This window comes from Zea mays, chromosome 3, assembly GCF_902167145.1.
Source record: "Zea mays cultivar B73 chromosome 3, Zm-B73-REFERENCE-NAM-5.0, whole genome shotgun sequence".
Taxonomy (NCBI): domain Eukaryota; kingdom Viridiplantae; phylum Streptophyta; class Magnoliopsida; order Poales; family Poaceae; genus Zea; species Zea mays.
This window is the reverse complement of record NC_050098.1, coordinates 222985594-223013416: the sequence shown is the minus strand read 5'-3', so window position 1 is coordinate 223013416 and position 27823 is coordinate 222985594. Positions and strand designations below refer to the sequence as shown.

The 27823-nt window shown below is 45.0% G+C and overlaps 2 protein-coding genes across 2 annotated transcripts; one reads left to right on the top strand and one right to left on the bottom strand.

The window, feature by feature from the left end:
- Nucleotides 1-17695: 17695 nt before the first annotated feature.
- Nucleotides 17696-24382, top strand: LOC100282745 (uncharacterized). Its single transcript, NM_001155651.2, has 10 exons — nt 17696-17948; nt 19467-19536; nt 19640-19764; nt 19979-20108; nt 20286-20382; nt 20460-20525; nt 21463-21601; nt 23626-23708; nt 23807-23911; nt 23999-24382. The coding sequence occupies exons 1-10, from the start codon at nt 17786-17788 to the stop codon at nt 24104-24106; spliced, it is 1086 nt and encodes a 361-aa protein (NP_001149123.2). The 5' UTR covers nt 17696-17785; the 3' UTR covers nt 24107-24382.
- A 242-nt stretch (nt 24383-24624) lies between these two features.
- On the bottom strand, nt 24625-27090 carry LOC103651472 (WRKY transcription factor 22). The gene is made up of 3 exons (XM_008677101.3): nt 25983-27090; nt 25729-25854; nt 24625-25277 (listed from the first exon to the last, which is right to left on the bottom strand). The coding sequence occupies exons 1-3, from the start codon at nt 26438-26440 to the stop codon at nt 24824-24826; spliced, it is 1038 nt and encodes a 345-aa protein (XP_008675323.1). The 5' UTR covers nt 26441-27090; the 3' UTR covers nt 24625-24823.
- Between the last annotated feature and the right edge of the window lie 733 nt (nt 27091-27823).

The window sequence follows — 27823 nt, the reverse complement described above, 5'->3', positions numbered from 1 at the left end:
GGCCCAGACTATGATCCGAGCACCGAGCCGATCGACCCCGATGTGCTCATGAGGGTCGGAGGAGGCAAGAGACATGGGCGGTACTGGATTGCCAACGGGGCAATCGACTCGTCCTCCACTCCCACTCTGTCTCAGGTGAGAGCAAGGAGCACGGGCTCGAGTCCAGCCATTCGACCTCGGCACGACAGCTCACAGCATCGCATACAGCAACTCGAGGTTAGTGCTTCTGTAACTCGTCCTTCCTTGAGTTATATACCTATTCTTTGAGTTACTATAATGTTGGCTTGTAATATTACAGACCCAACTAGAAGAAGAGAGGAGGGAACGTCACGAGATGGAAGCGAGGATGATGGCGGAGCGGGAGGCAGAGCGCCGGGCAGATCATCAGAGGATGGCGGAGATGTTCCAGTACATGCAGAGCCTTGGCGCCGCACAGGGCATCGCTCCACCACCTCCATTGTTCCCTCCAGTTGACCCTGCTCTCTTCCACACTCCTGTGAGTATCAAAATTGTAGTTAGATTTTTGTAATGCATCTGGTATAACACATGCAATCTCTTCTCTGTGCAGGGCCAATCTGGAGCGGCATCCAACAACCCTCCAGAAGGGTTCAGCCCAACGCAGCCCCGGTCAAACCGCCCACCTCCATGAGTGTTGTGTTTTCATTATTTTAGACTTCAGAACTTATGTATAATACTTATGTCTGTGTTTGATACTTATGTGAGACCTTGCGACGTTTGAGACTTATGTTTGTGTTTGATACTTGTGTTGAACACTTATGTTTGTGATGGATATTTATGTTTGTGGTGACGGTTTTATGTTTGTGTTGGCTATTTATGTCTGTGATGATATCTGTGATGTATATATGTGATATATATGTGATATCTTCTGTTTGTGTGGATGGAATACAAAAAACAAATAAAAATGGTATATACTAGTCACTTTGCTGAGTGTAACACTCGGCAAAGAGGCGCTTTGCCGAGTGTCAGGGTCATAACACTCGGCAAAGAGCACAGACCTGGGCACCGGCTTAGGTTTTTTGCCGAGTGTTATGTCGCTGGCACTCGGCAAAGAGGTCGGCTTTGCCGAGTGCCGCACAGAACACTCGGCAAAGAGCCTGACATGGGGACCCTCTCTGGCGGGCTCTTTGCCGAGTGTTCCAACTGGCACTCGGCAAAGAAGGCGGCTTTGCCGAGTGCTGCCAGGAAGACACTCGGCAAAGATATCTTCTTTGCCGAGTGTCGCCGTTGACACTCGGCAAAGCCGCCGTCTCCGTCACCCGGTGCCGTAACAGCCGCTTTTCTTTGCCGAGTGCTCCCTGGCACTCGGCAAACATCTTTGCCGAGTGCCCGACAAAAAGTACTCGGCAAAGAAGTCTTTGCCGATGCACTGTTTGCCGAGCCTTCTTTGCCGAGTGTCACACTCGGCAAAGCCTTTGCCGAGTGTTTTTAAGACTTCGCCGAGTGCTTCAGGCACTCGGCGAAGCGATTGATTCCGGTAGTGACAACAGTATAAAGGTATAGGAGTTAACTTTGAATTTGAGAATGAAGTATTTTATTTGTCACGCTCAATTCTTTACTCCTTTTTGCAGGGGCTAATTCTTAGTAATGCCCTAAGGGCACAGAAGAATATTGAAGACGAAGGCTATACAATGGCTCTTAATAACCTTCATTCAGAGGTGATTGAATTGAGAAACGAAGGTCTGGAAAAAGACAAAATCTTATTTTCATTGGTGCACAAAGTAAAGGATGACGAAGCTAATTTCATAGCTCAGGCCGAAGCCCAGAAAACCGAAATTGAAGACCTTCGGAGACAGCTGGCCGAAGCTAAAGAGAACTGCTCGCTCGCACAGGCTAATCAAGAAATCAGCGAATATTGGAAAAATTATCTAGAGAAAAATGTTGAAGAACTTCGCGAATCCAAGGAAAGGTGCTTTGAGAAATCCTTGGATTGCGTGAAGAAATTAAAGGCTAGCTTCGCCAAAGTGGGTGCCTATTCTGTTGAAGAAAACTTCATACGAGGCGACCCCGAAGGCGTTGTTGAATGGATAAGTGGAGAGGTCGAAGCCTTCAAAGAAATTTTGAGTGGTCGCGGGGATGTTTGCGCGTTTTCCGATGCGCGGGGAATTTCAGCCATCTTGGAGAAGGTCGGATGTGATCATATTAAAGCCATAGCCCAGGCTAAAGCTGCCTTCTCCGCAGATGATACGAAGGATCCTTCAGCCGAAGCAACCTTAATGGGCAGAAAATTTTACAATGATGTCTGAGTGAATGGTGGCCGAGAGTTGGCCCATGAGATTATAAAAATGAGTGAAAAAGACACCCATGACGCCCGAGCAGAAGCAAAACGAGCTGAAGAGGCTGCAGAACGCGAAAGGTGTATAGGTATTATTTTTTGGTTTTTTAGCTTCGATACTTGTTTTGTGGCTTCGAACTAATCAATTTTACCTACTTCAGCTGAACTATCTCCACCGCTGGAACCATATGATCCCCTAGCTGATCCAGAAACGAAGGAAGCGCTGGACATTATGAACATGGCGAACTCCATTATTGACGAAGTTGTCGACAAACTGTTAAACGAAGTTACGGAAAAAGTTCTCAAAGAAGAATAGATTTCATTGTAATAAAATTTTGAAATGCTCGATGTATGGGACAATGGAATGAACATTAAGCTTCTATTGTAACAAGATTATGTAATATTTGATGTATGTAACTTTGAATCGAATATGTAAATCGTTGTAATTTATTTCTTTTGCGATGCATGAAACTTACATACGTACCGGTTTTGAGCCTTCGGCGAAAAAACACCTTCCCTTCTTTTCATGCTTCATAAAAAAAGAGATCCCTTCTTGTGACAAGGATGATAAATCTGTATTTCCCGAAGCTTTCTTCGTGCCTTAGCACATTTTCACTTTGACGAAGCATTTGCCGAAGATTGGCTTCGTATTTGATTCTTGTGTCATTGATGCAATATGATGTAAGATGTGATGATATGCGAAATGATGTGATGATATGATGCAAAATGATGAGGATGCCAAAGACACACACCCACACGCCCACACTGGAACACACAAGCTCTGCATCCCCTTAGGAACAACTTTTGAGCTTCTTCACCTTCTATTTCGATGATATAAGTTCTGCATCCCCTTAGGAACGTCTTTTGAACTTCTTAGCCTTCTATTTCGGCGGTATAAGTTCTGCATTCCCTTAGGAATGACTTTTGAACTTCTTCGCCTTATATTTCGGCGGTATTTGGCTTTGCATTCCCTTTGGAACGACTTTTGAGCAAAAAACTTACGCTACGCTCCCTTAGGAACGACTTTTTGTAGCTTCGGCAATTTTGGCTCTGCATTCTCTTAGGAACGACTTTTGAGCACGAAACTTACGTTGCGTTCCCTTAGGAACGACTTTTTGTAGCTTCGGCAATTTTGGCTCTGCATTCCCTTAGGAACGACTTTTGAGCTTCGTAAATCTGTGAAGAAGATATATTTCATTCTGATAGAAGCAAAATCATTACAAGAAAGTAAAACTAAGTTTTCATTGCTTGTTCCTTATTCAAAAAACAAAAATGACCTAGAAGATAAAAGTATTTCAGAAGCAGGATATTGTTCAATAAATGTGCTTTGATTCCGGTACAGTACTATTGATTGTGCGAGCTTCAGACTCCTCCCTAAAGTCACGTTGTTGTTGGGAGTGCTGGCGCCCTTCTAGCTGCTGGCTTCGGGAATAAGTAGGTTGCAGTGGTGGTGGCGGTGAGAGCTGAGGCCAAGAAGCTTGTGAATGGCTTGCCGAAGCAACAGAAGCTGCAGGTTGGTTACCCACATATTCTGGTATGTAAGGAGAGTGACACGAAGCAGTATGTAGAACCTGCTTCGGCTGATTCTGCCGAGCTTCAGAATAGTGATCTGGCACGTTCTTGTAGTGTGGCCCTTGTCCTCGCCACAGAATAAGCAATAGATTTTTTTGGGTTGATCCCCATATCTTTCGCCGAAGCCCCTACCGCCTCTGCCCCTTGGAGCTGGTGGCCTGAAGGAGCTTTGCTGTTGTCCCGAAGACTGTGAGGTGTGCTATGGCCTCTGAAGCTGGCTTACTTTTTCATCATTCTGACTGGAGCTGTAGATTGATCTGACATGCCTAGGGTGGATTCTTCCCCCGAAGCCCCTAGTCATCTCAGAAAATCTATAAGCTTCCTCCCTTCTTTGTCGGAAGTCATTATCAGCCCGGATGTACTCATCCATTTTCTGAAGCAGCTTCTCCAGAGTCTGGGGAGGTTTTCTGGCGAAGTATTAGGCCGTAGGCCCCGGCCGAAGACCCTTGATCATGGCCTCAATGACGATTTCATTGGGCACTGTGGGCGCTTGTGCTCTCAATCGCAAGAACCTTCGGACATACGCCTGAAGGTATTCCTCATGGTCTTGTGTGCACTGGAACAAGACTTGAGCTATGACTGGCTTCGTCTGAAAGCCTTGAAAACTGGTAACCAGCATGTCCTTGAGCTTCTGCCATGACGTGATTGTCCCTGGCCGGAGAGAAGAGTATTATGTCTGGGCCACATTTCGGACTGCCATGACGAAGGACTTTGCCATGACAGCTGTGTTGCCTCCATATGAGGATATTGTTGCCTCATAGCTCATCAAAAATTGTTTTGGGTCTGAGTGCCCATCGTACATGGGTAGCTGAGGTGGCTTGTAGGATTGTGGCCATGGGATAGCCTGCAACTCTGCTGCCAGAGAAGAAGCATCATCAAAGGTAAAGCTACCATGATTAAAATCATCGTACCATTCTTCTTCGTTGAATGAGCCCTCTTGACGAAGCTCCCTGTGTTGGGGCCTTCGGTCATGATCATCTTGAGTAAGATGACACACTTCCTTGGTAGCTTCATCGATCTTCTTCTGAAGGTCGGCCAGTCGAGCCATCTTCTCCTTTTTCCTTTGCACCTGTTGGTGAATGATTTCTAGGTCCCTGATCTCCTGGTCCAACTCCTCCTCCTGAAGTGTTGGACTGGTGGCCTTTCTCTTTTGGCTTCTGGCCTCTCGGAGAGAGAGAGAGAGAGTCTCCTGGTTTGTGTCCAGTGGCTGCAGTGCAGCCCCTGGTGCTGTTATCTTCTTCGATGGCATGACGAAGGTTGATGCTTTGCCGAAGATTGTGGAAGTGAGTACACCGGAGGTGGGCGCCAATGTTGGGGACTTGTTCTCAAATGCTATGAGTTAAGAACAAGGCAACACAGAATGTTAAAGTTTAATACCCTTCGTCCTTTGAAGTATTATCTCCCTTAGGATATAATGATCTTCAAACGAAGGTCATGAAGGAAGTACCTTCATCTTCACAATATATGTTAATGAAAGAAGAAGCATATGAAATATGAGAGATAAGACGAACAATCATATAATATCATCAATATAGCTTTATTATATCATCATGGATAAATAAGAACAATATTGAACTACATTTGTACATTTGGCTTGACAGAAGGCAAAATTCCAAGCGTGATGCGCGAGCGAATACAAGTCAGCGTGAACAGTACGGAGTTACTATTCATCTATTTATAGGCATAGGGCGCAGCCTGTGTAAAATTAGATTCATGCCCTTTATGTTTACTATTGACTTAATGACAATACAACGAGGACTAAATAGCCTTTTCCCTTTAAGTCGGTTCCTTTTTCTGCCGTTGAGCCGAAGCTTTCTTGCGCGTAGCTTTGGAACTGGTTCAACCTTCGTCCTGACCATGCTTTTCATATTGTGTACAACTTTATTCTGAGTCCGAAGGTTCCTGTTCATATATTACACTTGGAAAACATTGTTAGTCATGTTTTTGAGGACTTTCGGAAGACGAAGACCCGCAACAATGTCCTTCTAAACTCTCTAGTGACTTATAAAGCTAGCAAGAGACACCTAAGTGTGTGGTGGTCCTTGCGGGGTCTTAGTGACCCTTGAGATTAAGAAGAAGCACTGAACCAGTCTAAGTGATCGATTGAGAGATGAAAAGGGTTGAAAAAGACCAGGCCTTCGTGGTCTCCTCAACGGGGAGTAGGTTCATTGGAATCGAACCTCGAGAAATAAATCGTTGTGTTCATTTGTGTTGATCATTACCTTGATTTGATTCTTCCTCTCCCCTCTCTCTAAAGTTCTCTTGCTCACAATCTCTTGAGTTAGCTCCCAAAGTTATCCACATTGATTGAGCAACTCAAAGCAAGAAGAACTCTCTTCCGCACTCTGAATTCATTATTACTTCATTAGAGTCTAACAACTCGAAGTGATGTTGGGTGAACACGCCAAGAAAGAGGTGCCCACCGAGGAAAAAGTCCAAGACTTCAGGAAATAACCATGATGACACGATAAATATGATAAACATGTTAAGGTTGAGAAGGTATTAGCTTGAGATTTTTTATTGTTGAATAATTAGACATATTCTATATTAATTTTCGAATATAAATAATTACCAACAATAAATAATTTAGGTGATTGTTACCTAACAAGTAACATAATAGGTTACCTAATAGCATAATTAAGCATAAATTATAAAAATGCAGCATACCTCTATCATAACAGATGAACTGAAGTATGAGGTCAAATTAGATGATTTGTACTGATCAGATATACTGGTAATCGAAGCAGCAAGGTCAACGACACCGACAGCAAGGCCGACAAAAAGAATGTGGGCAATCACGTGAAGACGCTTCCCAAAAACTTATTTGTCCTCTCTCGATGCAGGATCTCGAAGGCAACGAGTTTTAGAGACCTGCTCTCCCGATCACATATGCACGTCAGAGCTCGGCGTGAAGAGGACTACGATGGAGGCGTAATGGTGAACAAAGACGAAAAACTAACTTAGGTTGGGATGGGATGCTCTCTGGTAAGGACTGAGAGACGTCTTATATAGGGTCACGTCCACGAACCGATAAATTCGTGATTTAATCTGATCATTATCTGATAAGGCCACGATTCTATCTGATCGTGATCCGATAGACTTAGATCATTATCTAGTTCCACCATTCACTCGCCATGGGCTTTATGATTTTTCTAGAATTTAGTTAAATTTTTTTAATTTGATTCAAGCCCATAAATGTTCACGTTTGCCCATACGAACGTGTCCACCAGACCACAACCACAACTCCACATCCAGCGAGGTCTGATTTGAAATAAAAGATAACGCCAGCGAGGATCCGATGGTACATTCCTAACCACAGTTCCAAGTAACACCATGAGTCCATGACCATGCGACTCTAGCTAGTCACCTTAACCCCGAGCACAAAACAAGTACTTATTAGCGGCTCGAGAACCTTCCTCCTAACTGAGTAGGAGTGAGGCCACTTGACAGCCAGTCACCAACTGATCAAATCAACAGATAAATTAGCGGCTCGAGAACCTTCCTCCTAACAAAGTCATATTACAACCGGTGACTTGAACCACACAAATGAGAAAAAGGAAAAAAAAAAGAGAGAGGAAAGCACAAAAGGCCCAAAGAGAATACCTGCTGGACATCCCTCGCAATAAACCCAGCAAGAATCGGAAAACCCAGCCTGGCTTCGATCGACCTCTCTAGAACCCCGCGGGCCCTACAAAGAAACCCGCGTCGAGGCTATCTCCACTCTCTAGAGAAACGTGTTCATGCAAAATAATGTTATCCATCTATCTCTTAAGACCGTTTGCAATAGTCTATCCAAAATTTGTCTAAAAACACTATTTTTTACTGTTCTGCACGATAGATTGCACTGTTCACAGTGTAGAGTTTAAATATGAGTATGAGGATGTGTAAGTTGCTGGAGATAGCCTACGAAACTACATGCCCAGTTTCTTCTCTATAATAGCATAAGACTGGCTCCAACAGGAATCTGTAAATGTTCTCTAAAATTTAGAGGATAACATAAGTCCGCTATAAATAGAGGGTGTACGGACGTCCTATGCACTATTCTTGTTTCTTGTGCCTCGTTCACGTGTCCACGTCCGGTAAAAAAATAATATAGAATATCAAATCTTATACCACTGTTGATATAGAGGATAAAATTTATGGACGTTGTTGAAATGGAGAAGATCTAGAGTACATGATCTTTTAGAAAGTGTTATAAAGAATAAAGAATATTTCTTGATAGGCTGAAAATTAGGGGATGTTGCTAGAGGCAGCCTAAAAGCCGTGCTAATGCTACATTTTTTTGGAGAGAAGTGGGGGAGGGAAAAGTTGGTGGGCGATGGGTTGCGTAGAGGGTGAGACATAAGGGATGATCCAAATAAAACTGTACATTGGATTTGAGTAAGGGAGAGAGAGAGTTATCTAGCGACCTGTCGGTGTTTCGTACCTCGCTCCGACAAGTAAATTTATTGTGCGTGTTCCGGGCTCCGGAGGGTGTGCGCGGAGCGCACAAGATTTATACTAGTTCGGTCAGAACATCCCTACTTCCGGTGGCTTGCGATACTGGCACCATTGATGATCAAACTCGTAGTACGGGTTACAAGCAGTCGAGAGAAGGATGAGAGGCTCCCAGATCTCTTATCGGGTGTGGAAGTGGAGCTTAGAAGCTGCAAGGTGGAGTCCTAGCTAAGTCTTGGCTTGGCGGGGCTTTGGCCTCCAGGTCTCGGTCGCTATTGTACCAAGAACCTCTTCATCACCATCATAAGTCTCTGCAATATTAGCTCCAACAGTATCTTCATCTTCAACATCAGAAGCACTAACATACCCACCATCACCAGTAGCAATGTATGCCCGTTTGCTGGGGCAATCTCGCTGAATATGACCAAGTCCCTCGCAGCGGTGGCACTTGATGTCAGAGGAGCGGTCTGTGGAAGAGGTGGTCGTAGCAGGTTTTGCTGCAACACCCGAAGGTACAGCGGAAGATGTGGACGTCCGTACGCCCGAAGATGATGACGCCTTGGCTGGCGCCGGTGGCTGGCGTGGAGCGAAAGTGCTGCTCCTCCGTTGTTGACGACCCTGTAATTCTTTTTCTGCCAACATAGAAAGATGGAACAAACGTTGTATAGAATGATATTCTTTATAATCAACAATATCCTGAATCTTCCGCCTCAATCCCCCATAAAACCTAACCATTTGATCCTCCGGAACCTCAACTACCCCACATCGTAGCATACCTTTCTGAAGCTCTTGGTAGTATTCCTGTACCGACATGTCTCCCTGATCTAAGCGTTGCAATTTTTTCGAAGATCACGTCTATAAGAAGGGGGAACAAAGCGAGCTCGCATCTCCTCTTTTAACGCATTCCATGTTTGTGGTGCAGCACGTGTGTTAACAAGTTCATTCCACCAAATGATAGTAAAATCTCTAAATTCACTATTGGCTTGTCTAACCCTATGCTAGTCAGGAACAAGATGGGAATTAAATTTTTGTTCTACCGTCTTCTCCCAGTCTAAGTAAGCTTCAGCATCATAAGAACCCATGAACGGTGGAATAGAAAACTTAATCTTAGCAAATGGATCATGGTCTGGTTCAGGATTATGATGACGACGTCTACCATTACCTCCCATACCTTGTCGATTACGTGTGAGGCGTTGTCGCAGCGGTGCATAAACATCGTCGTCATCATCGTCGTTGTCCACAGGAGAGTGAGCTGGGGCTGGAGTTGGTGGTGGGGGACGAGCCTCCAGTACGTCCATTCGTGTAACAAGTTCAGCAACTCGTCGATCAAGCTGCTCATAGGATGTCGAGGCAGAGTCCTGGTATTTTTTAAAAGCTTCAGTCATCACGCGCATCATCTCCTTCAATTCCATTTGAGAGACACACTCATCGTCATTAAGTTTAGGCCCCTTGTCCTTGTCCATTTGATTCTTTGGTCATGTCATTGTTAGCACAAAACAGAGACAAAAAGGCAACAAACAATGTGAACCCTACAACTATCTTTCAAGGGTGGTGGTGGAGGTGGTGGAATACAAATTATGAAGCGTCTTACCCCGCTCTTACAACGTTCTTACCAGCACTGCAGGTGGCAAACGGTGACCGGTGTGACTGTCCAACGAGCGTGGGTGTGATTGCAAAGGAGTATATGTTCTGCTCGAGAGAAAATTAGAGCTATGGAAAGGCTGACTATATATATATATATATGGCACACAAGTCAGTAACAGATAGCAATGCTGAATAAGTGTTCCAAGTACTCGTACTAGTTGTTGGCCTAGAAAATGTAATAGAACAGTTGGACCAAAGCACAAGAAAGGAGGTACAAGTATTTAGTGGGAATGGCAGTTCTGTAAATAGGGCAGATTTTTCAGCACTAATAGAAAACAAAGGCGCGTTTCAAAAGGAGTAACATCAAAAGAGCTTGAGATATTCTGAATTTTTTACCACTGATCCAAAAACACAAAGAATGGAAGCACACAAAATTTCACTTGAAACAGAGTTGTATTGTGGCCTAGAGAAATTCACAAAGGATCTCTGAAATTCCTGAAAACACTTAAACAATTTTTAAATTATCTTCCCATTTTTTGAATTTTTTGACCGAACCAAACAGGCCGTAGAATGGAGTCAGGAATCTGCTGTAAAAATTTGAGCTCAAACGGAGCACTGAGCGAAAAGTTATGCCCGTTTTATGGAAGGTACCTCAAGTTATGGTTTTCAAAGGCACAAATCGGCAGGAACCGAAGCGGCGACTATGGAGCACATGGTCAGTTTTAGAGATAGGATTTGTTTTCTGGATATGATCGGTTTAGATATAGGATCTGTTTTGTCGATATGGTCGGTTTTAGAGTTAGGATCTGTTTTGTGGATAGGGTCGGTTGTAGAGATAGGATCTGTTTTGTGGATAGGATCGGTTGTAGAGATAGGATATGTTTTGTAGATAGGGTCGGTTTTGTAGGATGGAAGCGGATGGATACAATCAAACTGAACCAAAACAAATCTAATCCAGCAACCAAACTCAACTAGAACACGAACTCAGAACTGCTGACTCTAAAACTGAATTGTGCAAAGGATAAGGCGATGGTTTTAGGTCGGAATAAACTGATCGTAATTTTTTTTGGCTTTTTGTGGACTATGGGATGAAACAAAACTAATCTAAAGGTAGAATTATACCTCACGGGCAACCTGGAAATTTGATACCAATTGATAGTAGATGTGGCCCGATCTTCCGTGAGATACGATAACTTGATTGAGTGGAGATATCGACGTTGATGATCTAAGGTTCCGAGCGAACGGTTCCTCGCAATCACTACACCACGGCTCCGTTGGTTATCACCCGTGACACACGAATGACCTCTCCACGAAGGCTTATCCCTGCAAGTGCAATCAAGAACACAAGCAAGAACAGAAAAGAAGTGCAACCAAAATTGTATTGATTATGGGATGGGGTCTCACAAACCGATGACGGTGACACTGTTCGATGACAGAATTGATCTAAGCAAAACCCAAACCTAACATGGCGGCGGCTGCTGAATAAATAGAGTATTAGGGCGTGCGTGACCCCTAGACTCGCCCCTAATGGGCTCCGACGCGATACACGGCCCAACAGCCCAACAGACGGTGTCACAACATCAAAACAGAATCTGAATGCTGACTTGTTTCGACGATTCCCGTTGACTCCGGACGAATTTTAGGGTGGAACCAGTTGGGTTGGTTAGATAATCTCCTTATCTTTCCAACCATATCAAGTCCATCGCAATCGGAGTCCGGATGCATCTTGGGCGTCCATTTTAGTGCAGACTGGTCCAGGAACCCGAGATGGAGCCGCAGTCGAGTCGGACTTGATCTCCTTCCTGTTGTGGGCACCCTTGCTGCTCCTCCTCAACACCTAGGCCTTTCCCAAGTCCTTGCTGGTCCTCTCCAAGGTTCCTAATCATCAAAACATCCATGGCCCCAAGCGTAAACTCTGAAACACAATTGACTAGGGTAGAACGTACCTGGAGATTTAGCTGTCGTGCACGTGATCATGTTATCGGTACATTCACTGTATGTATAGAAGTGATGTCCTCATCACTTGGTCCTAACACACCTGGTGATTATGTTCGCGCCCGGGTCTTGGTGCCCCGAAACCCGAGTGTGACATCAAGTATGAAGGTAAGTTCTAGACACTTAGTCATTTGTTTTATGTGCTAAACATGCTTGTCTAAGTGTCAGGAACTCAGTTAAGTAAAGTCCAAAAGGAGCAAAAGAAGTTAAGCTGAAACCGCCAGACTTGCACCAGCCTGCGGGAGCACCGGATAGTGTCCGATGCCTAGGCTGGAACGTCGACGAACTCGTTGCTCTCGAGAATTGCTTGCTACGCTGCAGCTAAAATTCACCGAACTGTCCAGTATGCACCGGACTGTTCGGTGAGCCATCAGCGCCCGCGCCAACGGTCAACAACGCAATCAGCGCGCAATCAACGGGCGACGCGTGGCCCGAGCCAACGGTCACCAGGCCACACCGAACTGTCCGGTGTTTCAACAGACTGTCTGGTGTGCCACGAGGGCTGGTGGCTGTAATGGTCGGCTTCGCCAAAGAAGGAAGGAAATCAACATTGTTCACTGTCCGGTGGGGCACTGGACTGTCCGGTGCGCCCACGGGCAGAAGGCAACTATTGCTTACCATATGCAGCTCCAACGGCTCCTAGCTGCCTTGGGGTTCTAAAAGGGACCCCTAGGCGCATAGAGCAGCACACGGAGCCTCCATTGAACATCCTAAGACGCCTAGACTCTGCAAGCATGCATCCGATACGTTATGTTTGAGATTTGAGCACTTGTTTGAGTTGTGAACTCGTTGCGCTGTGTTTTGTGCTTGGTTCTTGATTTGTGTGCGTGTTGTTGCTGCGACTCTAGCTCTTGTGTGTGTTTTTATTCCCACCTTACTGCTGTGGTTTTATTGTGATCAATATTATAAGGGTGAGAGGCTCCAACTTGTGGAGATTCCTCACAAAAGAGAAACATTTGCTATGAGGAAGAAAATCGTGGTATTCAAGTGGATCATTAGATCGCTTGAAAGGGGTTGAGTGCAACCCTCGTCCATTGGGATGCCACAGCGTGGAAGTAGGCAAGTGTTCTACTTGGCCGAACCATGCGATAAAAATCGTTGTGTCACATGTTGTTATTTTTGTGTGATTCTCTACTTCTACTCACTCGATAATTGCTCTAAGTTTAATACTCATCTTGTGAAGAGCATTTAAGTGAATAAGTTATCTCCCTCTCTAGACATAGCACCTTGGTTTTGATTTCACTAACATTTCATAAACCAAGACTGTGTTGTTTAGTGATTTTTACAGGATCACTTATTCACCCCCTAGGTGCTATCAAAACTACCTTAAGTGATAAAACAAATCACAAAAATGATAAAGTGGTCAATTTTTTTTAAAAAAAGTCAACATTGTCATATATTATTAATGAAGGGAGTATTATCTATACTATTGTATTAATCTCTACTATATTAAAGCACTAGTTTCAACTATCGTTCTGCATCATCTTTTTAAAAATAACCCTCACATCTATTTCAAATTAACTCGTGCGTCCCCTCCGCGGTTCCGGCCCAGGCACCTCACACCGGCATACTGAGAGCCCGTTAGCCCATCGGACTATTTGGTTAAATCAGTGTAAAATATTATAAAATGCTCTGTAGGTGGGGTTTGGACCCACGCCCTAATGAAAGAAGGGTGGGAGACATTGGGTGGAGCTGTTTAACTAGTAGAACATCATGCTCACGTGTTTTTAAGATTAAATATAAATCTCTATCTCTATTATATTAAAACACCAGTTTCAACAGTCGTTCCACATCATCTTTTTATAAATAACCCCTCACATCTATTTCAAATTAATCCGCCCGTCCCCTTCGCGCAACCAACCTCCACATCCCAAACCACACGGGTCGCAGCTCTGGCCCAGGCACGACACACCGGCCTGCTGACAACCCATTAGCCCATCAGGCCATTTGGTTAAATCAGCGTAAAATATTAAAATGCGGTGCATGGGATGAGGTTTGAACACAGGCCCTAATGGAAGAAGGGCGAGAGACATTGGATGAAGCTGTCTAACCAGCAGAACATCATGCTCAGGCGTTTTAATATTACTTGTCGGTTTGCCCGTGCGTTGCAACGGTTTACAACAATACCCACATAAACTATCCACCAAAAAAATATCAATATTTTTTTATTGATTGTCTCCGCTCTCCGTATAATATTTTTTTGATTTGGCTAACTGGTGTTATTGTTTACTTCATCCAATATGTCTTGATACAACACGACCGATGAAGTGAGCGATTAGAAGAGAGTTTACAACGACTGACTGAACAAACATAGATTATAGAATGATATAATTCCACTATACAGAGACCAAATAAGAGAAAGTCTGTGAACTCAAGTTTCTAAAATAAGTCACATGAACTCAAACTTATAAAAAAGATAGATCAAAATATGGAGTGCTTGGTAAAGTCAGGCATCAATAAAAGCTGGATGCGCTCTATATAAATTATGCTACTTTGTAGCAATTACTAACGTTTAAAACTAACAAATAACCTTTCATTTTACTATTAGTATGACGAATCATTGTTGCTCCATCAAATTCAACAACCTCAAACATCATGGAGTCCATTGCGCCAATGTTGTCTCAGAAAAAACCTAATGCTTGCAAGAGCCAAGAACGTCGTGCCGTGCTTGGGCTGTAGCCTCGGCCCGTAATGCTGGCCCAACACGATTATATATTTTTTATGTTAAAAAAATGTATATACATATATACAATTTATATATTCAATATTAAAAATATATGAGCATGATGTTCTACGGGTTAGACAACTTTACCCAGTGTCTTTTGTTCTTCTTCCATCAGGGTATGAGTTCAAACCCCATCTCCTGCATCATTTTTAACATTTTACGCTGATTTAATCAAATCGGCCGACGGGCTAACGGGCCGATATGACGTGGCTGGGCCAGAGCTGTGGCCCGCGGGCGTCTGGCCTGTGCCGGGCCTAATTTAGCCATCTATAGGCGTGCAACAGATTAATTTGAAATAGCTGTGAGAGGTTATTTGTAAAAGATGAGGTGGGACGACCGTTGAAACTGGTGCTTTAAGTATACTAGTCGGTTGCCCGTGCGTTGCGACGGCTTACAACAATACCCACGTAAACTATCCACCAAAACAATTTTAAGATTTTTTATTGATTGTCTCCGCTCTCTGTATAATATTTTTTGATTTGGCTAACTGATATTATTGTTTATTCCATGCAATATGTCTTGGTACAACACACCCAATGAAGTGAGCGATTAGAACAGAGTTGACAACGACTGATTGAACGAACAGAGATTATAAAATGACAATTCCACCATACAGAGACCAAATAAGAGAAAGTTTGTGAGCTCAAGTTTCTAAAATAAGTCACGTGAACTCAACCTTATAAAAAAGATAGATCAAAATATGAAGTGATTGCTAAAGTCAGGCATCAATAAAAACTAGATGTGCTCCATATAAATTATGCTACTTCGTAGTGCTTACTGACGTTTAAAACAAACAAATAACCTTTCATTTTACTGTTAGTGTGACAAATCATTGTTTCTCCATCCAATTCAACAACCTCAAACACAATGGTGTCTATTGCGCCAATGTGGTCTCAGAAACGATCTAATGTTTGCAAGAGCCAAGAACATCGTGCTGTACTTGGGTTGTAGCCTCGGTCCGTAGTGCTGGCCCGGCCCGACACGATTATATATTTTTTATTTTACAAAAAAACGTATATACATATATATAATTTATATTCAATATTAAAAACATCTGAGCATAATGTTTTACTGGTTAGATAGCTTCACCCAGTGTCTTCTGACCTTCTTTCATCAGGGCATGAGTTCGAACCTCACCTCCTTCACTGTTTTTAACATTTTACGCCGATTTAATTAAATAGGTCGACGGGCTAACGACACACTTGCGGGCGTCTGGTCCGTGCTGGGTCACCGTTTGGCCATCTATAGGCGTGCAACAGATTAATTTGAAATAGCTGTTAGGGGTTATTTGTAGATGACGCAGGACGACCGTTGAAACTAGTGCTTTAAATATAATATAGAAATATAAATTGTACACATGTATATACGATTTTTTTGTAAAATAAAAAATAATCGTATCAGGTCGAGTCAGCACTACGGGCCGAGGCTACAGCCCAAGCATCGCACGACGCTCGTGCCAGGCTGACCTAGATACTATTAAATGAGTCGTGACTCGGGACGACCTGCCAGACACGACTCATTTAACCATCTATACCTCTGCACAATAATATTGGTCCTCGTCTTAGTTGCCGCCACCTCATTCGCTATTCTGTTTCTTTTCTCTATCCCCTTATACCTCCACCTCCGCGTCACTCCATTCTCGGCAAAGGGCGTGGGAGCAGGCGCCTACTTCCCGTATTCGTCCGACACCAGCTTCGACATTGACCCGCTCAGTGGCTATTGCACGTCCACGAGGACGTTTCACAACATGCACGCACCATCGTTTTCACCGTCGTCGGACGTCCCGTTTGTCTTCCCGCCTTCACCCTGTTCTTCCTCGCCAACCTGCTGCCCCGTCCACGCCCGCAGCTGCGAGCCGACCGACGCTCGTCGACGTGGGTATGAGGCGATTCGGTCTTGCTCCTGGCCTTTCTCCGTGCGTGTCGTCGAAGAGGACACGGTGGCGCCTGCCACGCTTAGGTTATCTTGGCGATGAGGAGTCCAGGTCTAAGATATTGGACAATCAAGGCTCGTAGCGCGACAGCAGTCGGCATATGCTACGGAGTTGATGGTGGTGTTGTGTCACCTCGACGGTTCCAGGGCTGGAAAGGCACTCGTATTCTTTCGCCCTTCTCGGACTGACGCCTGGTGCAGGTGCCTCTCGGTCTGGAGCTGCCCTGGCTGAACTTATTTCTCCTTTTGCCTGCTCTCTCCCTATATGTATCTAGCAGTATACTACCTATGTCACCTCCAATGTCCAAGTCTTCGTCGTGTCCTTCTCCGGCAACGAACAGGTATGCCCGCCTCTTCCCTTCCCTTCCCGCTCTATGAAACCTTGGAAGTGGGGAGGCGAGAGATAGGGTCTCTGATTTGCTGCCTATGGTACCCGCATGTTCATAAAAAATATTACGCGGAGAGCGAAGACAATCAATAAGGTGGATAGTTTATGTGGGTATTATTGTGAGCCGTCGCAATACACGAGCAACCGACTAGTAAGAACCTAATGCACCTGGTGACGGCTTCATCCTTCACGCTGACACTCCAGGCCCACCCACCACATCACGCAAAAAATAGTGCAAAACAAGCACTCGAACACACGTACCCTTGATTTAGTAATTTGGAGCTAACCACGAGACCACACATACCTTAGTGTTTAGAAGTAAATAATAATTATATTTGAATAAATATCTTAATACCTATTTATATGATATTCCCTCTGTCCCAGTATATAAGATGTAACCATCTCTGGTTCGAAAACTAAGAAATATATTTAATTCTCTCTATATCACTACATTGATGTACGTATGTATAGAGAGATCATATCTTATATTGTGGGACAAGAACAAAAAGTGGTTACAATTTATATTATAGAATGGAGGGAATATATAACAACCGTAGTAAAGTATGGGCAACCGGCTAGCATAAATAATAAGGAGAGAGTTTTGTTACTTTTTCGCGAAGTTTGTGTTGTGATTGCGCCGTTACGTTACGTGAAGAAGACGGATCTTCTACAAGCTGACGGAAGGGCGGATCGTGAAATTGCGAGTTGCGACGCCGTCATTACAAATACGTTATCTGTTCATCCGTCAAGCCGTCAGATCTCCCGGCCTGAGGATTCGATTATTCTGTTCGCTCTCGCCCAAGTCATCGTCTGGTCGTCGCCCGCAGAGGCGCAGACGCCCAAAACCGGAAGGGGCGCCATGGCCGCGTCGGATCTGGAGAGCAAGGCCAAGGAGGCCTTCGTCGACGACGACTTCGAGCTGGCCACCGAGCTCTACAGCCAGGCCATCGACGCCGGGCCCGCCACCGCCGACCTCTATGCCGACCGCGCCCAGGCGCACATCAAGCTCGGCAACTACACTGGTACGGGCAGTGCTTTCCCCCCACCCCATCCTTGTTCTCTCCTACTACTCCGATAGGGTTCAATTTTATTGCTTGTGCGCCACGAGGGTCTGGTATAGCGCCGCCCGGTTTTTAGAAGGCTTGTTTGATTCGCTGTTTTGTTGTGATGAGCGAACTCGCGGGGATTCTAGGGTAGGGTGTGGGAGGTCAACGTCGGCCTTTGGTGTAGACTTGGCGATGAATCACCCGATTGGAATTTCAAAGAGGGCACTAGATGATTGGGGTTTCTGAAATGGAGAGACTGAAAGACAATGGCCGAGTAGAGTTGAGAATATGGTTAGCCAGAGTAGAGCTCATTGTTGGATGTTGTGTGGACTGTAGAGTACGATTCAGATTACCTGAAATGTCCAGGGCTATATATGACATTTGGGATATAGCTTTGATTTGTGTTTTTGCAAGGTATATTCCTAGTGCTCTACTTGTCTCTGGTGTGCTGGAAAAAATTGCTATTTTGTCACTCTCATGTGGACTCTCTGCTATTATGTCACCCTATGTCTATGACTTGTGGGACCATTTGTGTCTATGATTTGTGGGTCTGATGGTAAAATAGAGAAGCCCACAACTGAGAGTGACAAAATAGCAAATGGCTGTGCATGATACGGTTTATCTCAAGTTCCCTAACTGCCATGTCGCGATGTGTGTTGTAAGGTATGTCCCTAGTTTGCTACTGTCATGGTGCTGTGCATTTTTTAGGTATGCCTCAAGTTTCTTACCAGTTTCATTTCATTTCTGTGGTTTGTAATGTGGTAGTCCTAATTTCTTTGTTTCATTGCTATGCTTTTTTCCTGTTGCTCTAAGAGTTTCAGATGGAATGTGTGTATAGATGTGAAGCAACTCATTGGTGGATTGAGGGTTTTCAGCAGCATGTTGAAGAAATTGTGATGATGATTTGGAATGATTTAGATTATATTAGTATCTGTGGTCCTAGTATGGGGCTATATCATTTGTTGTATCTCTCTGTAGGTTATACCATTATAGTGCAGATTAGTAGCTCATTTTGACCACATTTTGCAGCTAAATTGACAAAATCACCTACTGTTTTAGCCTTTTAGATATGTTTATATAGCTGTGTAGCACTATTCTACTTCTCCCCTCGTCCTAACTGTACATACATATCAGCAGTTTCCAAAATAAGAAACCACATGTTGATTTGCTGTTGTTGCAGTATTTTTTTTGCAATAAGAAATGGAATGCAAAGTCTGGCTCTTGTTACATCTGAATCAGTAGGAATGGTGTGGCTGTTATAAGAAATTATGTGTAAAGTTTGGCTTCGATTACATGTGAATCATTGCAACCAAATTACTAAAATAATAAACTACATGGTGTTGTCATTGCAACTTTCTTCGTTTGTGTAACAATAAACTGCACATGAAGTTTCTTTTCAGTTTGTAGCGTTATTCATGCTACCATCATTGGCTTGCATATTTGGTTTTAAACACAATAAATGTATTGCACTAATGGAATCAACTAAACTTCCAGAGGCTGTGGCGGATGCTAACAAAGCAATTGAGCTTGATCCTATGATGCATAAAGCTTACTACCGGAAAGGGTTAGTGGCACTCTTCATTTTTTCAATAAAAGTTATACATGAACACTCCCATAACCCCTCTGCTACATTTTTATCTATGTACTAAGTTATTTCTTGTTTGCAGTGCTGCATGCATTAAGCTTGAAGAATACCAAACTGCAAAGGCTGCTCTTGAGTTGGGTTCTTCTTATGCATCAGGCGATTCAAGGTTTGCTCGTCTATTGAAGGAATGTGATGAGCGCATCGCTGGTGAGAAAAATTAACTTCAGCAGTGTGTGTGTATCTGGTGGTGATGTTGGGGTCTTGGGTATGCAATGTGGTGCATGCTATTTTCTGACGATATGAGTCCACTTAGCTGCCTTTCCTGAGAAATGTTTGTAGCAGCCTTGTAGACTGGGGGATGATTATGTTTCAGCTTAATCATCTCATACTACCTGTCATGTTATTTTGTTTATGTTTCCAGAGGAATCTAGCCAGGCACCAGTAAAGAATGTTGAGGCTACTGTGGCTGCTACTATTGAGGACAAGGAGGATTTCACAAATATGGAGAATACACCACCAGTGATAGAACCCCCAAGCAAACCAAAATACAGGTAACTCCTGTAAATTCCTAGAACTCTTTGAACCACCTAGCTTGGATTGAATGCTGTGTAATCAAACCACTTTACCTTTTCCCAGTACAGATTTGTTTACTGATAAGCATATTCTAATTCAGGCATGACTTGCTAGTTTTTTTGCTAAATTTTTCTCTTAAACAATTTGTGCTGCAGGCATGACTACTACAACAGTGCCACAGAAGTGGTACTGACAATATTTGCTAAGGGTGTTCCTGCTGATAGTGTAGTCATTGATTTTGGTGAACAGATGGTGTGTTCTGCTCATATTATTATTATAATTGTCTTGTCTGTTTTTACTGTATTCACTAATCTTGTTTCTCATTCTAGTTGAGTGTATCCATTGAAGTTCCTGGTGAAGAACCATACCATTTTCAGCCCCGTCTGTTTTCTAAGGTAATCACTCACCATTCTATTGTGATGTTACTTTTCATACTTATTATCTGTTATTAAGGTAAAGTGTGAGTTTTACTGTATAGCATATAGCTAGCACTTTGTCATTTTGTCTTCAAGACAAGGGTCAGATACAAAATAGAAATTTATTTATGACTTCTAGATGCTGAGTCTCAATCAAAAGGTCAAGACTGAAAAAATTAAATAACTCCAGAGAAACAAAACACACACACGCACACACAAGGTTCACTTTACATTTTTTTTCTACTGTATAAACACAGGCAATGGGGATTCAAATCAAGATGTTGCTTTGTGTTATTTTTTAAAGAAGTATTTAGCAGGTCCTGTGCTCAACTGTGATGTTTTTGGTTAATATTACCCCCCTGTAAAGTTCAACCACCTGTTTTTTTTGTGATTTAGCTAAACTGGTTAGCTAATAAGACATAGCAGTGTTTCATTCAACGATTTGGGTTTATACACCGCAGACAGCACAGTTCTTTTTTCTTCATCATATATAATGCAGTCAATGCAATTCTTTTGATAAGCATGGAATGACTTGAATTTGTGAACTCCAAAAATTGCTTCAACAGCACTTCTTGATTTGTTTCTAGATCTGCTCTTGGTAAATAATTTTGAATGCTTGTATAAAATTCATGTGTATCAGGTTTCTGAATGATTGTAAGGTTTTTTGTTAGTTTGTGGAAACTAAAGTGATGTTGCATTTTTGTTCTCTCTTTTTTCTTTGGAGTGACATATAAACCAATTAAGACCTGGTAATGGAGTCATTTTCTTTTGGTCTTGTTGACATGTGGGCCTGTCATTTAAATTCCGCATAGCATTGCTTGTCAATCCAGTAATGTTTGTGGACTGTACTTATCTAATTAGCTTATTGAATCCTTTCTTATGTGTGAATAAATGTTTTTATATTGTTGGAAATCAGATTATCCCTGAGAAATGCAAATATCAAGTCTTATCCACCAAGGTCGAAATACGCCTTGCAAAAGCTGAGCAGGTGACATGGACAACCCTGGATTATAGTGGAAGACCAAAGACTGTTCCCCAGAAGATAAGCACGCCAGGTAACAAATCTTTTAGAACTATTGCCACTCATCATGTCTGAGTCTCTGAAACTGTGATTTACTGATGATTTCCTTCCATCCTAGAGATGGGTCAAAGCATAATCAGGCACCTTTTAAGTGCTAACTCTGAATTGTGGGTAGGCCAGAGTTCTGAATTTTCTTTTGTTTCTTTGATCATCTTGTCGTTTGCTGGATGTTTTTATATGGGTAGTTAAGTATTTCTACCTCTACACCTTTCTTTGCTCAGTTCCATATCATTCACCTACCTTAGATTAGTCCGCACACTGTCCCCCTGAAACTAGTTTCGTGCCTGAAGTTTATAAGAGTGGATATCAGAATGATGGTGTGGAATGAAGTGCATTATAATAAAGATGCATGATGCACGGATGATGAATGATGACATCGTCCTTGAAAAGGACTTGGATATTCTAACATACATGATATTCATTACTATGGCATATTAGGGAAATTATGGTCAATGGTGTATAATATTGTCATTCAAGAGGACTTTGATATTCTAACATACATATACATGATATTCATTACTATTGCATATTGGGGGAAATTACGGTCAATGGTGTTTCATACTATTGATATCATTTCCTCTAATTCTTTACTGTGGTGTATTAGGGAAATTACGGTCAATGTGTATCATGGTTCATAGACGTTAATATCCTTTGCTCTAATTCACCTATTTGAAGTATTGATTTGCCAACAGAAGAAGCATAAGCATGTTGCCAACCAGAAGTATTGTGCTTGTAGTTATGCAGCGATATTAACAATAGTTATTAAGGCGACATAAGGCGATCGACCCCCTTTGGCCTTTTTAACTTTAGGCGGTAAAGAGTAAGGCGAAGTGACACCTTAATTATATAGATAAATATAAAAAAATTACACCAAATATTATTTATATACCACTGATTCAAAGGTAATAAGCAAGCTAGCACAACCGTAAGGCCTAGTAGGCCCATTTCAGCCTAGTGGAAGAGAGAAATAGGAAAAAGAAAAAAGAAATAATCCCACAACCATTCAACCCAACCCAACACAACAATTTTAGGGTTAAAACCTCACCAGTCACCACACAAATATCTCAGCCGCCAGCAGCTTTTCCCTCCCCGCAGCTCTCCTCCCTCCCCTGTGGCTCTCCCTCCTCTTCTGGCCGGCCCGGCCATGTGCTGCTGATGCTGCTTTCCCCGCCCCTTACTCTCGCTGGCAAGGCGACGCCTTGCATGTCTAGGCTCACCTTTCCGCTTAAGTGTTGCTTTAGTGACGCCTTAATAACCTTGATATTAACGAGTACTCTTTGACCGTGTCCAGCAGTTCACCCTTATGGTCACCAAAAACACTGTTTTGCATTGTAGACTGCACTGTTCGTAGGTTGAAATTTGAATATGGGTATGAGGATTGGTAAGCTGTTGGAGATTTCCTTAGAGACCATCTGTTGAGGTGACCTCATCTTGCTTTCGTCGGCAAGAATTTAAATTTTAAGTAATCATTAAATGAACTATCAAGTTAAAATTTATGGAGTTGTACACAATTTACTTTTAGGCTCCAGCAGCATACTCATCCCTATCATTTATTTTAAACTCCACTTTGTAAACAATATAATCTACAGTGTAAATGGTGTTTTGCATGGCCATATGCATGATCTGTTTGGCATAGCCTTACAATGGTCCATTTCTATTTCATTTCATGGTGGATGGTAAATGATTAAGCTTTATCCGGAACTGTGTACATGATAGATAGTTTGAGATGAACAACAACAGCCATCTCTATATGGTATTGGTCAACTAAACAATCTGGATTGTTGTTCAAGTGACTAGTGAGGCTACTAAATTTAATGTAATGGATTTGTGCACATGTTAGTTTTCTAGTGTGTCCATTTTGTGGTTCATGGATTGTTTGTACATGTTCTACAGTTTGCGATGAACATATTTCTGTATATAATATTGGCCAATCGACAATCTGGATCATTTCTTGAATCGTCTTGCATTTCTACATTTTTTTGTATATATGTTCTGCAGCTGAAACAGCCCCAAGACCTTCATACCCATCTTCAAAGGCGAAAAAAGACTGGGATAAACTGGAAGCTGAAGTCAAAAAGGAGGTTTGATGAAGATCCTCACTTATATATGTATCGATCTTATTGCTAGAACTTGGGTTTATCGAATATGAATGGGGTTTCATGATTTGTGTCTGCATCAGGAGAAGGAAGAAAAACTTGATGGTGATGCTGCATTGAACAAATTCTTCCGTGACATCTACAAGGATGCTGATGAAGATATGCGGAGGGCCATGATGAAGTCATTCGTACGTGATGTTTGGCCCAGCTAATACTGGATTTGGAGCCAACTGTATTTTATGTCTATACTCACGTATCCTTGCCCGTTTCTGCAGGTGGAATCAAATGGCACTGTTCTCTCAACCAATTGGAAAGATGTTGGAGCAAAGAAGGTAGAAGGGAGCCCCCCTGATGGTATGGAGCTCAAGAAGTGGGAATACTAAAGTTTGGACTGCCCATCTTTTGTAAATCCAGGTCTTGGAAACTATGACCTAATTCCGTCCACCCATAGTGCCATGAGCTTGCTTGGTTAAGTCTCTGCTTTTGTAAGCTTTCTGTATGACAGTCTAGCGTGTGTCTGAGTGCTACTTGCCGTAGCTTTTGATGGACATAGGTATGCTATTATGTGGTATCGACCGGGAACCATCTGTGGTATCAAAGACAGCAAACTATAATGTATGGAATGCCTATTCTTTTTGGTCTAAGATGTTTTTCTTGTCAGCGTAGTGTGATCTTCACAACTGAATAATAGAAACTATGCAGGGACCTATGTTACAGTGGTCCACCGTTGGCACAGTTGCATTTGCGTCTCTTTGGTGGATGAATTGAATTTATGGGAAAATTGATTTCTACCTGGCATTTATGCATCGGCGTTTTACTTGGTTTCAGGTTTCAGGTATGTTGCCTGGTTCATGCGCTCAATACAGCCAGGTGGCACCTGAATTATAGGAGTACATGTACAAAACTCAATGCGCACCGACTTCTCGGAGATTACGCAAGCACGATATACAACGGAAATTCATCAGCCCGTTAGTTTTCGGGGTCCTGTTTGTCAGAAACACGCACAAAAAAGACGCCTATACATAGAATCTCTTCGAGGCGAGGTCTTTTCGTCCTCCATTGCCATTGAAGGTTCTGATTTCTGGCGTTACAGCGCCCACCTAGAGGGAGAGCCGGCGTCCCAGTACGCCATCTTCCGCCTCGATGACCTGCTCGAAATCGAAGTCGTCGTCGACGGGCGCCAAGAGCTCGTCCAGGTCCAGCCCCTCAGGCCAGAACTCGCTGTCGTCGTCGACGGCCGCTATCTCCTCGCCGCCAATCTCCCCGGCCACCGTTGACGTCTCGCTGCTGCCATGCTCGCGGTCGCCGGTGCCACGGCCGGCCGCCTGTCCACCATGCTCGTGGCTCTTGGGAGAGGAGGCCGCGCTGTGCTCGGCGGCCGCGCCGGACGACGGCTTGTGGCGAGTGGTGCCCGCGAGCGCGTTGAGCTGCGTGGGCACGGGGTGGCAGTGCTCCGCCATGTAGGTGACGATGAGCACCCCGGGCTTCGCTGGGCTGCGCTCCACCAGCTTCCGCGCCATGCACCCCTTCATGCTGCTGCACTTGTAGTACCCCCTGCGGCCACAGATCAATTCCCATCGCAACAGTCGCGTTAGTTCGCTGAGCGTGCGGGCCAGCAGCCACAGGGTCAACTGCAAGCACGCAGTACGGCTATCGAATTACAGTATCTTGTACGTAGTACTGTACTGCAAAAAGCTTGATTGGTGATGTCCAAGTGGCTTTGGCGTCTCGCTCTTGTGGCTGAATTATCAAAGCTCCTAATTACACTAGCTAGGCTAGGACACCTATGCGAAGCCTCAAGGATGGCATGCATGCCATCCCTTTCTTCTTGTTTCCTTAAAGAAAAGGTGCCTTCTTGTTTCCTTAAGAAAAGGTGGCAATAATTAAGGTGTTGGGAGTGATTGAGTCAACGTTCGACGATAAGGCCACCTATACCAGCTAGCTAGTAGCAGGCAGTGAGTGCAACGCGTGGAAAGCATGTTAAGGCGAGGTCAAAGGTAGTTACCGCGGATAAGGCGAGCCCTTGATGGGCTTTTGGCCATACTTGCGCCACGCCCACGGGTCCGACGACGACGAGCCGCCGTCGGCCGCCGGCATCTCCCGCACCACCTTCTTCAGCTGGCTCTTCTTGCTGCCATACCACAACCAGGGAAGAAAAAAAAGAAGAGAAAAGCAATAAGCCATCATATCATCGCACCACCTTCTTCAGCTGGTTCTACTACTACCGTTCTATGCTGCACGGGACGACCGGTACGGTACCTTCTTTTAGGCCGCGAAGTGCGCGCGCCGGGCTTCCGGCCTGGCGGCGACGCCCTCTGCTGCGTCCCGGACGTGGACGCCGCCGCCGCCGCGGGGAAAGAGATCATCACCTCGCGCTCGCGCCCGCCGGCCCCCGCCCGCGGCCCCGGCGACGGCGACGGCGACGGCGCGGCCGGCAGCAGGAACGGCCTGTGGTCCAAGTCCAGGTACTCCAGGTCGTACAGGAGCGCCGCGGCCTTAGCCGCGGGCGGCGACGCCCGTCCCTGTCGCCGGACAGGCACCGTCGTCGGCGTGGCACGGGCGGCGGGCGCCTCGTCTCGCCGCGGCGCGGGCACCGGCTCCGGCGCTGCGTCTGGCTGATCCGCCCTCGGCGCCGCGGCGGCGGGCTCCGGGTGCGCCACGCTGCCGCAGCTCCTGACGACGGCCTGCAGGTCCCAGTCGTTGAAGTGCTCCGCCATGAGCAGCGGCTAGCATAGCACGCCGCGCATGAACCACGACGGGCGGTCTCTCGAGCGGCCTTTGGCGAGGCGGAGGGCCGGCCGGGACGCGTGCGTGCTGCTCGCTCCTTGCTCCTGGGGGGGACTGGCGGGCAGGGAGAAGGGGGTGGGGTTGACTTTTGGCAGTGCGAGTCCAGCAGGGCCCCGCATATATACGCGTATGAGAACGCCGAGTATTTGGAGACGCGGCACGGCGCGGGCTCTACTCTACCGGCAGCGCAGCGCAGGCCCGATCTCTGCGATGGGATGCGATGCGGTGCGAGGTCAACCCGCTGCAAAGTGGTGGGCACGGCGGCAGGGATTGAAAAAAGGAGAGAGATCGCGCACGGATTTGCATCCCCTAGGCGAGGGAATAGCTGGGATGGGATGCTACTGCTGCTGCAGTGTCGCCAAGTACACTTGTCAAGAGGGAGCGGTGCCGGGGCCAGGGGCCCACGTCTGTCGATGTCGTCGTCGTCGTGCATAGCTTAGGCTTGGCTTTTTCGTGTTGTTCGCTTTGACTCTGCTCCAAATGTCAAAAGGGAGAGGAGAGAGAGAGAGATAGAGATGTGCTGGAAGATTCGAGCCCTCTGTCGCCCGTGGCATAAAGAAGCCTGCAGTGCAGGCTGAGGCGTGGGAATAAACCGGAATTTATAATACGGTGATGATGGTGAATCGTTTTTTTACACACTTGGACCCTTTTTTTTAATTTATATGTACGTTATTTCGGTCCCTCCCTCAGGCAGTATCGGGGCCGCGATTGACTAGTAGGCAGGCGTCAGTTTATTCTTGTTCCGATCTGACCCTGCGCAAATGTCAAAGGGCAGGCAGAGACATTGTTGCTGCGTGGGGGCCAGGCGGTCAGGCCAATCGACGCGGCGGTGAGTGGTAAAAGCGTGAGGCGCTTTTGGACACGACAACGACGCGCGCGCCAGACGCGCGAGAGCATTGTTGCTGTCTTGCTCTTGCCGCCGTGCGCGTGCCGTCGATGCCGGGGCCGGGACCTGGAGACCGCATGCTTTATTTGTGCCGGCCGCGGCGGCGACGACGACGACGACGACGACCGAGATCGGTATCCCCGCTTTTCTCGAACGGTCGGTCCACTGCAGGTGCCCCATGCCACGACAGCAGCAGCAGCAGCAGGAGCAGCGAGCCACGCACGCAAGTAGGCACGCGAGTGCGGCGGGTTTTTGGATAAGTTTGGTGTGCCGAATGCATTAGCCGAGGCGGTGCGTGCGGTCCGGCCTGTCCGCGTTATATCGCTCCAGCTTGTTAGGTCTGGGCGTGCTCCAGCTCCGCAGGCGCGCGCCACTGCAACGAATCGATCGATAATGGATGGATGGTTGACACGTGACTGCGTTTGTC

Coding starts and splice junctions, on each gene's coding strand:
- LOC100282745 (NM_001155651.2), top strand. CDS start 17,786: ATGGCCGCGTCGGATCTGGAGAGCAAGGCCAAGGAGGCCTTCGTCGAC. Junction 20,383..20,459: donor TTGATTTTGGTGAACAGATG/GTGTGTTCTGCT, acceptor TTCTCATTCTAG/TTGAGTGTATCCATTGAAGT. Junction 23,912..23,998: donor GGGCCATGATGAAGTCATTC/GTACGTGATGTT, acceptor CCGTTTCTGCAG/GTGGAATCAAATGGCACTGT.
- LOC103651472 (XM_008677101.3), bottom strand. CDS start 26,440: ATGGCGGAGCACTTCAACGACTGGGACCTGCAGGCCGTCGTCAGGAGC. Junction 25,855..25,982: donor ACTTCGCGGCCTAAAAGAAG/GTACCGTACCGG, acceptor GTGGTATGGCAG/CAAGAAGAGCCAGCTGAAGA. Junction 25,278..25,728: donor AAGGGCTCGCCTTATCCGCG/GTAACTACCTTT, acceptor CTGTGGCCGCAG/GGGGTACTACAAGTGCAGCA.